Source organism: Anguilla rostrata, chromosome 7 (genome assembly GCF_018555375.3).
Source record: "Anguilla rostrata isolate EN2019 chromosome 7, ASM1855537v3, whole genome shotgun sequence".
In the NCBI taxonomy this organism is placed as follows: domain Eukaryota; kingdom Metazoa; phylum Chordata; class Actinopteri; order Anguilliformes; family Anguillidae; genus Anguilla; species Anguilla rostrata.
This window is the reverse complement of record NC_057939.1, coordinates 9,222,800-9,234,452: the sequence shown is the minus strand read 5'-3', so window position 1 is coordinate 9,234,452 and position 11,653 is coordinate 9,222,800. Positions and strand designations below refer to the sequence as shown.

The window sequence follows — 11,653 nt, the reverse complement described above, 5'->3', positions numbered from 1 at the left end:
AAACGTAAAGCGCCATTTTCCTTTCGGAAAGTTTCCAGGGAGCTTGATCAGTGAGCTAGGATTTCGCTCCGTCGCCTCTGTCAAAGGACGACACTTTAGACAGCACGGTGGTCTTATAGCTGTGCTGGGTCACTGGGATAATATTTGGTCCAGAAGGAACAGCGACCCCGACTGGCCCACCAACACCTCTTCACCAACATAATTTTGTTTCCAGGAGGTCTCTCATCCAAGTGACAACTACTGTCAGACTGAGCACAGACAACTGAGGGAACACAATTATCTATACTTATCAATTCTTGCCAGAAAGTTCAGAAAATGCTTTTTTGATTACTCACTTGAAGGGCTACACGTGATTGTGTGGACATATACACCCCAGATGTTTGTTACAAGCAGTGCCCCGCGCCCATTAAACCACGGTACTGCCTTCCACACATGGAACTAATATAAATGAATTTGCATGTATTTAATTGAGAGGGGAAATATTGACACAATGCAACTCTGGCACACGAATGAGCAGCACATGTTGGAAATTAAATAATTGAACATAGTGTCAGTCAACCAGCCAGGGTGACTGAATGCTGTGAATTCTAATAACTATGATTCATATCCTTGTATCCTGTTATGATTTTATTCCACAGAGGGGCAATAAACACTGCAATGTCTAGTTTCTTATTGTAGAAAAAGTTTGTCAAATGTGCACTGTTATCGTAGCAAAAAAAGAAGGCTACAAACATACAGTCAAATGGCGATTCCTGTAGACATGGTAGCATGGAGATTTTAATTACAGGTCACACAAGCCCCATCACATCTGCTGTTGGTTCTCAGGTACAGATATATCAGCTCCAGAGTTGATAAATCAACCGATAAACCAATCAATAGAACAATCAAAGGTTTAAATACCCACAATTCTCAGGAAATGTCTCCGTCAATTGTTACAGGCTCATAGTAAACAGTCACACAACACAGGCTGTGCCTTCAAACCGAACTTCATTTTAGATTAAATATTTTTCTTGAAACAGATGGGAATTTTAGTATGTAGTTTAGGATATCCGTCATAATAAAAGCAGTAATATTTCTCAAACGAGTGTAAAACCAAGTACGGCTGAGTTTTCAAGCTGCTAAATACAGCTGTTCCATACTGCAATAATATTTTTTTAAACTGCAGAAAGTAAACTATCCCTTAAGGGACGGGATAGTTCTCCCATCACACATCACCTTCCACGCTACTGAGTAAACAGTCAGCGATTCCGGAATTTAACCAGAATCAGGTTAATCTTGAGGAAAGGCTGAATATAAACCAAGTATTGTCATTTTCTCAAACTGAAATTGGCTGTACAAAAAAAAAAGTGACAGTTGTGACACGTGATTGCTCTTTAACTCTTTGAGAGGCTGGAGTAACGCGCCTCCTTATTTTTAAAGGAGGTCAGAGGGACGCGCCTCCTCACGTCTAAAGGTGGTCGCAGGAACGCGCCTCCTCATGTCTAAAGGAGGTGTCTAGCTGGCGGCTGTGTGAGCGTAATGAGGGCATACAGCGGAGGTGTAATCAGTGACCTCCCCGCGTCCTCTCCCTGAAAGCGCTGTACTCCTCTCTTTTAATGCCCCCGCTTCAATATCTACGATAATTGCTTAGCAGGGGCCCCTGTCACCAATTAGCACTTAGTCATTAACACGCTATTTATTCCTACCGGGGGCACATTGCTTTACTTATTGGGGAGCCGCTTGCCTCTGAAGTTCTGAAGTGGCCGCAGTCGACTCCTTGGGCAGGCGGTACAGCGTGGTCGTTGTCAGGGTATCCTCTGACCACTGGGGGTCAGCAGTCTTGAAGGAGCCGTGCACTGCTTTAGTTTAGTAGCGTGGTTCCGGAGGGAAGCGTTAGCTCGCTTACAGAAGAGCCAGAACAAAGCGGGAGACAGATTCAAGTGACACTACGGTGGGTATAACGGCTCTAACATCGGACGGTTATAATGGCTCCAGTTCAAAACATCAAAAGACAGGTCAAATGATTAATTCTTCTGTAATATTTATAAAGATTGGAACAATGAGTATTATTGGGATACTACAGCAGAGCGGAGGATGGTGAGCTGATGCAGACACATAGCCAGGTACAAGGCAGAAGGGACTATCTGTGGGGTTAAAAAGACTGTATTCCAACAGAGGTAGGACAGGATTTTTTTGTTTGTTATAGAAACCAGAGATTGGGCTCGGCCAAACAGAAGGGACAACTCTCTATTTGGAAAAGAGATTGGCTTCCATCGAATAGAAAGGACGATCTCCTCTATCAGGAGCAAAAGATTGGTCTCTGTCAAACAGAAGGGAGTTATCTCTATCTGGAAACGAGACTGGCCTCAGACAGGGGAGTGTATGAGGATATAGGTCATACGGGAACAGAACGCAGGGGTTGCCTGGTAGGTGACCATAAAAGAATCGCTTGTATTTGTTACACAGATACAGTTATTAAGATACAATTTGAGACACCAATGCAAATGACTAGATCATTTAAGTTCCATGCATTGAAATGAGCCATTTTAAAGACTAATTATGAAGAAATTAGTGGGCGGACAGCTTCTCATGACTGAAGTTCAGTTAAAAATAAAGCACTGCCTAAGAGCGGAGTGGGAGGGATAGATAACAGCTCCTGACATTAATGACTCATTACTTATTCTTACACCTGAAAGTTTATTCACGATCATAGTAGAATGGCAACTGGAAGTCTTTGTGTATACTTCTGCATTTTTCTCTGTGTGTGTGTGTGTGTGTGCGTGTGTGTGTGCACGTGTATGTGTGCATGACAGAGAGAAAGAGAGAGAGCAAGACAGAAAGAGAGAGAGAGAAAGAGCGAGAAAGAAAGCGGGAGAGAGAGAGAGAGAATGTCCTTCTCTTTCCCCTCTGAATGAACAGTAGACTTACTGAGGAATCCCCTGCCACACAGTGCCTGTCTGGCAGGGGGATTTTGGACGTGCCCCTACAGAGCCTTGCTGTTCCTTCATCTGGACCGCAGCCTGTTCCACAGCGCCCCCTGCTGCTGAGGCATATGTAAAGGCGCGCGTCAGGCACGAAGCCCCAGCGGGAGGGGGGAACTGGAGACGCCCAGTTTTCACAGGATAGCTGTTTATTCACTGAGCAGGTCTGATTTATAAAGGGAGACAGGAGAGAGGAGGAAATCACGAGAGAAAGCGAGAGTGTGAGAGAGAAGAAGAGGAGGATGAGGGAAGTATAGAAACGATTTAAGAAGCAAAAACAATGTGGAAGGGAGCTGGAAAATGTGGTCTTTTGTTTCCCAAATATTATTTGACAGCAGGCGGAACAGGCAGGATGTATGAAGGAAGAACATATCCTGCCCTGAGCATGCCTGAGGATAAGACCACAACTACACACACACGCGCACACAAACACACACACACACACACAGACTCATACCCTCGCACACAAACACGTACAGACACACCACAAAATCACATCCCAAAGCCTCAAAAGAAAGTTAATATTTTATTTCAGTGCATTTCATTTCTTTTGTTTAATTAGTGGAAAGTGGGTGAAAAATCTTACAGGTTATAAAGAGACAACTGTTGCTCATTAAGAGCAGATCTCAACTGCTCTTAATGAATGGAATGGAGAAGTTGGTTTGGCTCAAAGTTCAAAGTACGCATTTTAATTGGGAATGAGATCTGTAACACAAGACCAGCCCTGTCACCCGTATATGAGGCCATGAATTTGTCACAAGCTGTTTTTTCCCCTGCATTTTAAGTCTCAACTCTTTTATTGCCAATCAATTCTTTGGCTATTTAAATTATTGGAATGCCAACATAACATGCCACGTGACAGGATGCAGGGTTAAAACAAGGTTTAGAAAAACTCATGGCACCGATATACCATTATCCATAAATGGTATGTTCTCGGCACAGTGGTATGCTTCATCATTTCTTATCTGTATCCCCCAACACAGTGTGTATATTACAGACCACTGTACTCATTTATATGTGTGTTTGTGTTTCTGTTAACACATCACAAAGGTACTGTGAATATAGTGATTAATGACATTCATTTATAATCAGTTCTGTGTACTTTCTCCATTTCAGGTAATACCAACCTAAAATGGCAATGTTATCAAATTTCAGTGTTAACAAGTTTACTGTATATAAAAAAACAATATACAACGAAAAAGCAATTATAAGACACTCATTTACAAAAATAAAAGTTATCTGAAATGTTTTGTTGGCAGGATGTCTTTCACCTTTCAGAATCTGTGAGGAAACACAAAAGTGTGGGACAGTTAGTGCTTTTTGTCCCTATCTGCTTTCCATAAGATAAAGCAACTGGAGAAAACCAAACCAAAAGTGTCCCAATAACTGAAAGAATACTTTTTTTTAAGTTGCAAGGGCACCAACACTGTTGAGTCTGATGTTGTCTGCTCAAAGTCTACATTTCTTCAAATTGTCTGTGACCAGCTTAGACACAGATTAATCTGTGTAAAGCAAAAGCACACTTGTGCATGTGTATGCATGTGTGTATATGTGTGTTTGTGGAGATCTCTATGTGAGAGTGGGTACCCTGTTTGCATGAACCTTTGCATGAATGTGCATGTGGAAATGTGAATACGAGTGCACACTCGCGCAACTATGAGAGAGTGAATATGTTTGTGTGGGTGCATTTCTGCCTTTGCATGTTCCATCACTAACAGTGCGTATAGGACAATATGTGTGTGTGAGTGTGTCTGTGCATGTGCGTGTGTGTGTGCATGCATACATGTGTGTGTGTGTGGGTCTCTTCCTCACCTCTCTTCCCTCCCTCACACCTTCTCTGACACGCCTGTTTGGTGGCGAATCGGTTGTGGTTCCCCCCACAGCCCCCGTACAGGAAGGGCCTGCACTCCCCAGACCGGCCGTGGTGGTACCACTGCAGGATGTACTCCGTGCATGAGCCCTCCAACATGGGCGCCAGACAGGGGTCAGAGGTCAAGCCTGCATGCGGGAAAGAGGAGTGCATTTACAGTGGCACTGTCTTGAGCACTCAATAATTATGCAATGCAAGAGTCTGCCAAAACTTTGACCTGTCTTCAATTTTACTTCTCCAGAGTGTTTAAAAGCTGAAATGTTTTAAATATAAAAATACAAAAAGTTATCTGACAGTGCACTTACGCAGTGCACTGTCCAGCGTTATTTCGACTCTAACAGACTACATACGAGTGCAGCCAGAGTTGATTTACCACAGAAAGTTTTACTCTGTACAGAACGGTGCCCCTCCTCCTGGTCAAACTATGACATCACAAAGAGAGGTACGTGCCCTCATACCAGACGCTCCCTCCTGGTGCAGCGTCTTAGTCATTTGGCATTTTACCTGAGAAAAGGGCCGGGGGGTGCCGCCTGTACTTCCGTCCCCACTCGCCTCTCCCCTCACCGCCTGATTGGGAGAAATGAATGACTGCATCATAATAGAGCTGAGCTCCCACAGGCAGGAGGGGCGGGGCCCGCTGCAGTTCTCTCTCACGCCCCCCCCCCACCGTTTCTCCTTAAATGTCAATGAAAGTGTCTGCTGGACCATCACTTTGGCACCAGTAATACCACTAGCGCCTGCGATGCCCCTGCTTTCCCCTCTCACAAAGCCAGACTCTGAGGCAGAAGTGTACAGTAAAATGACCAGTGTTAATTTGACACTTGACGGTGTTAATGCAACTCTTAACAGATAACATTTGGTCCCTGTCTGGAATGTGAGACCGAACGTTATCTGATAAGAGCTGAATTAACACCGTTAGAGCGAATGAACACTGGACATCATCACAGTGTGCACTCACACTGACCGGGTCAGATCCAAAACAGAGGGATGAGACTCAAAGGTGGGGGGGATGGGCAATTAAGAACCTCTGGGTTTTACTACCTCACGCTTCTCGGTTTTAGGGCTCTTTGTGAAACCATGTCAGGACCTGTGTACATGGCCCCCGACCATGATACTGCGTAAGGATATGCAACTTTCCAAAGGGATAATTGATTGTGACAATTTCAATATATCCACCTTGGCGCGATTAAAACATTATTCTCCGTACACATTTACGTATTCTATTATACATACACATTCTGGCTGAGAATAACACATGAAGCAGCTCAACACATAAAGCAGCTCATTATATGTTATTAAGCTGCATTTTATCCCTGCTTTCAGCACAATGCTCGTTATCACGCCAGTCTTCCTGTGAGTGAAATTAATAAGTGATGGCATGCTTTCGTAAGCAAGGTCGAGAATACATAGTGGATCACATAAAACTCCCTGCAGTGAATTTTCAACGCGACTCACCTTAAAATGAAACCTCCTGCATCGAATTCCGAATCAAAATTCCTCTAGTATGGAGGTTGATGAAGTGCGGCTTTGAATTTTTTCCCCCCGTTAAAGGTGGATGCAGGAAGCCGTCTCCTATCACTGCTTTGATCAGGTTGATCAAATACACATTCCACCCTCCACTTTCCACAGCAATGCTGTTTCCATACGATCCGAGACTGCCTTACTGTTCATATGCACTGCCTTGACATTTCTCTCCTTTTTCTACAGCATTCCCTGATAGATTCACCATAATTAAAATAAGGTCACGATCAGACAATTTGAGTGTGGCATATGACAAAGGTGAATCGTCTGATTCATCGATAGATGACAAAGCATGCATTACTAGTTTATAAACATGAAAAGCCCCATTATGTATCATAAAAATACCTTTCTGTACATCTTAAATTCAGCATTAATAAATGTTAGCAAATGCGCTAGAAGACACCAAGGTGTAAAATGCAGCAAAAAGTTATTTATACTCCTTAAACTGTCATTACAACAACTGTACATATAGTGCATGGAATTTCTCAGTCACACAAACCTCCTTAATAGCATATTTACTAAAATAGATGAATGTTGGACTGAATATGAACAATGCATTTAATGATATACAACAATGCTACTAAGATTCTATCAAGCTTGAATAAAAGATGAATGTATCACACATTTTACAAAGAATAAATCCATTAAATCGTGTTTGCAATGCATGTCTTTTCGCTTGAAAAAGACGGGGAACATGTTGGAGCTTGGAAGCTCTGACAAAGAACATGGCCGTGCTCCTAGACCACTGCTCATTCGAAAATATTTATAGTATCCGTGGTACCTATTCATATAGGAGATTGGAACAAGAGTGCAACATGAAATTAGCATGTTACTCCTATTAAACAGAGACACACATGACGATGTCCGATAGCAAATAACTGCTGCTTACATAGTTATTCCTGTCCTTGGTTACTTTATTGTTAACAGCATTTAATATCTGGGTTCAGTGCCTGTTAAACGCCGAGAGGCTATATCGGCTAATGAACCGCGCTAATACGCTGGGTTCTGATGTCTCCAGCCACATCCGATTCTAACTCTCGGGGGAGCCGGCTGTGACGGGGGAAGAGTTCTCTGAGATGATTACACGCAGTCTAATTTAATTTCCAATCAAGCCAGGAGAAATCTCACGGAGCGGGGAAATGGATCTGTCAGTGTGACGCAGGCCTAAATATCACGCCCAACAATATCCGACAGGACATCACCCTCACTGACATCTAACAGGATATCAGGAATCGCCCTCACTGACATCTAACAGGATATCACCCTCACTGACATCTAACAGGATATCAGGATATCACCCTCACTGATAACTGACAGGATATTAGCTTTCCTGATATCCCACAAAATATCATCCATATTCCATAGGATATCAACCTCACTGGTACCCCACAAGACGTATCCCTGACCGATATCAAACATCCATCTCACTGATATCCCACAGCATATCAGCCTCACCAATATCCAACAGGATTATAATTCTAACTGATATCTTACAAGATATCACCCTCACTGATATTCGACAGGACATCATTCTAACTGATATCCAACAGGATATCACCCTCACTGATAATCCCACTGGCTATCTTTCTCATGGTTGAACCATTCAATATCAGCCATGTGCATGAACGAGGGAAGACGACTTACTTGTGATATTGTTGAAGGAATTGTTCGATGTTGTCATTAATTGGGTAGCTGTGACTATTTCCTTATCCTCGCTGCCTGTGTCCTCAGAATCGCTATGAGAGAGTGCAGACTCTTCCTCCTCTTCATCCTCCTTGTCACCTCTTAAAATGCTCTCTGCATCCGGGTCCACGGAGTTCACCGTCAGCAGGAAGTCCTTGCCTGGGATGGCCAAACACAGTTCTTACTGAAATATATTCTTAGTCCCTTCAATAGGCAACCACACACTGCATCATGGCCAAAAGTATGTGGACACCTGACATCCAACATCTCATTCAAAATTACGGGCATTACATGTAACGTGGAGTTGGTCCATCCTTTGCAGCTATAACAACCTCCACTCTTCTGGGAAGCCTTTATACTAGATGTTGGATAATTGCTGCAGGGATTTGCTTCCATTCAGCCAGAAGGGCATTGGTGAGATCGGGTGCAAGATTGGGCAATGAGGCCTGGCTCGCAGTTGGCTTCCCAACTGATCACAAATGTGTTGGATGAGGTTGAGGTCAGGGCTCTGTGCAGGCCAGTCAAGTTCTTACTCACCAATGTCAACAAAACCATTTTTATATGGACATCGCTGTGTGCCCGTCCCATGCTCAAACAGGAATAAGCCTTCTCCAAATTGTTTCCAAGGCGCCTAGCCCAAACCATGTAAAACAGCCCCAGACTAAGGGGCGTCCCAATATTTTTAGTCATGTAGCATATGTTATTTATTAAAATATGTAAGGCCACCACTTCATATTTCATATTATTTTTTTGGAACAATCCAGGAGTAGCATACAGTATGTAAAAAGAAACAGTGGCATAAACCTGATGACTATATGCCTCCATGTGCAGATGCTCTAATGACTAATCTAAAGTGAGGGTCTGAATTCCGGTAGAGAACAAAACCATTGACCATTTCTTTCGCTTCTGTTCTTGTGAATAAGTTCAGTGCCCCCGTCTCATTGCATAAGCCCGCAGTGTCTCAGTGGAGAACGAGACAGATGGCGACACTCACAGGGTTCCGTCCCACACCAGTGGGAGTTTTAGAGAGAGAAAAAAACTGCAATGGAGACACACATTTCTCTCTCAAAAATACACACACACACACACACACACACACACAGAACCACACACACGCACACACACTGGTTATATGTATTACACTGCACACAATGGTGTCGTGCTCATGTGTCTAAAGGGGACCTGTACCCCCACTTGTGTTTTACATGGAAACACATAATCACAACGGCAGTGAACTGTATCTTCACTGCTATGTCATGGAGCGAGACAGACAATGACATCAGCAGTTGCTTTTACCCATTCCGTACGGTAAAGCTTGTCATTCTCCTCCACTTCATGGTCAATTCCGTTTCCATTAAGTTACATTTGAGATAATGCTTCCTCTTAAAATATGTACATGATGACATGAATCAGAAGACAATATTATTGAGGTTCTATAACAAAGTGGGACAACGTGGGCATAGATGAGGAAGCACTCAGTTCTAGCTCTGGGAGTGATGGCTAAAAATTTCAGTTTGGGTCAGTATGAAAGGGAGAATTTCTGTTTAGGGCCAAAAGGAAATTGCACAAAATTGACTATGCAACTGAAAATACCCCCCATTTATTGCATTTTATTTTTAGTGTGAGTACCGTACTCTTTCTGTATTATCTGGGGAAGGCAAATATTTGTGTCCGGTTTTCAGTGATATGTGCAGCACACATAGATTCACACAAAAACAAGACGTACAAAGCAGAATAATGATGATGATGATGATAATGATACCTCACGATGATGATGATGATGATGATGATGACGGCGTTATTCTTTTCAATACTCACCACATTTCTCCGAAAGCTCCTTGGTCACCAGCTCTCTCACCTCTTCCACCTGCCGGACGGATCATGCAGAAAGAACCCCCTTCCTTTGGTTTCTGTCTCATAAAATCTCTCTCTGCCGCAAACTGACCCCCAGCTTCCCCCAAACGACACTGCACCCCTGCTCTTGTCTCTGAACTCCGATAAATACACTGCGACGCCTTTAACACACTCAGTGATCAACAGAACGCTCGTCTGAAAGCTGAAGTTACATGGCAGGCTGTTTAGGTTTACATAATCAGAAATCAGAAATTTGTATTAATTTCTTAATCGTTCATACTCTCATTTCATTGTGACCTTGTTTTACCACCAGCCATTTTTCAGTGGGTCCAAACACTTTTTAACCATGTGGAGAGGGCACTCACAGACAGTCCTGGGTCACCTTTCTCCCCCTTGGCTCCCTCTGGTCCCAGCTCTCCCTGTAGACGATAAAGATTTATCACTGAGTTACAGCGTCCAATTTAAAATACTCTATACTGAAAGCTCTGCCACTGGCTATCTGGACAAAAAGTTGCTGTGCTCTGTGAAAAACTGGCTTTGACAAACCCTTTATTATTTAACCTAAAGGCCTCTGCTGAAACACCACATTTTTTAAGGGTAATAATTGGCCTCAGCTGTCATAAATTTATTCAGGAAATTATTTTTGAACTCAAATGCTAATTGAAATGTCAATTTTTGTGTATGGAGTCAAAGTTGCAGCTGCCAAAAGAAACTTGCATGACTCTAAAACATGCACATATCCCAGCATGCATTTCTATGGACCTGGAGTTCTAAATTTGCTAAATTGTTGGCAGCTTTGGAACACTTTATTTTAATAATGAAGAGAAGGTATTGATGTACATTGAAGAGCATGCTTAGTTCTAATTCAGATTTATCAGGGCATTTGTGATCAACCACTGGGAGAAACACAGAGACACAGAGGCTGTATAAAATAAAATGAACTTTTACGGCACAGCTATTAAAAATGCAGACCAAGTTGGATCGTACAGCAGGTGTTAATTTTGACACAATTCATTACACACAAAACCCATTCTATACAATGTCATAATGAGCTCAAAATATGACACTCCTTTCAGTCTAATGACACAATCTCCACGTCGACAAAATTTTTCCCACAGTGACACTGGCATCTCCTGAAGACTTCCTCTGTCATATTTCTTTTTCAGTTGAACATCTGAATCTTTTAGCCAGTGGGGTCTGAACGCTCCAAGCAAACAAAATGGCGTCCAGAGTCTTCACTTGACTTCTATGCTTAAAAGTCTTCAGCTTGTAAGTGATTAGACTAGTCTCTCACATTTCCTCCACTTTGTCCTGGGGTGCCTGGGGGCCCTCTGTGGCATGGTTTACTTCTTCCTCTCCTCCCCTCGGCTCAATACTTCCGATGAACAAAAAAACATCCTCGATGAATACACAAATTTGCACGCAATAGGGAAAATAATAATGGGAATATATTTCATCATAATGCATCATCCCCATAAGTATTTATTGATATCCTAACAAACCAAGAATAGAGAAAATATGTGGTTATGAACAACTCCTCTGCAAACAAACAAACAAATAAACAAACAGAAGATTGCAAATTCCACATTCCACTAACTGTCCCTTGATGTCCAGCCCCTATACTATAAATAAATGACACAGTGAGGGTTTTATAGAAAGATGATTCTCATTAAAATACGAAGGGCTCCAATCCAATCAACATCAAGGGAATATTACTTCTGGTTAAAAGGAGAAATTTGCATGAGATGCATTCAGAAAGTTCAGA

General features: G+C 42.6%; 1 protein-coding gene across 1 annotated transcript; it reads right to left on the bottom strand.

Moving 5' to 3' along the window:
* Positions 1–3,473: 3,473 nt before the first annotated feature.
* On the bottom strand, positions 3,474–11,590 carry si:dkey-117n7.5 (uncharacterized protein LOC559444 homolog). Its single transcript, XM_064342036.1, has 8 exons — positions 11,567–11,590; positions 11,183–11,251; positions 10,254–10,307; positions 9,853–9,901; positions 7,996–8,193; positions 5,335–5,397; positions 4,773–4,958; positions 3,474–4,241 (listed from the first exon to the last, which is right to left on the bottom strand). The coding sequence occupies exons 1-8, from the start codon at positions 11,588–11,590 to the stop codon at positions 4,228–4,230; spliced, it is 657 nt and encodes a 218-aa protein (XP_064198106.1). The 3' UTR covers positions 3,474–4,227.
* Between the last annotated feature and the right edge of the window lie 63 nt (positions 11,591–11,653).

Coding starts and splice junctions, on each gene's coding strand:
- si:dkey-117n7.5 (XM_064342036.1), bottom strand. CDS start 11,590: ATGTTGATTGGATTGGAGCCCTTC. Junction 11,252..11,566: donor TGATTGGATTGGAGCCCTTC/GTATTTTAATGA, acceptor TATTGAGCCGAG/GGGAGGAGAGGAAGAAGTAA. Junction 8,194..9,852: donor GGAGCTTTCGGAGAAATGTG/GTGAGTATTGAA, acceptor TGGCCATCCCAG/GCAAGGACTTCCTGCTGACG.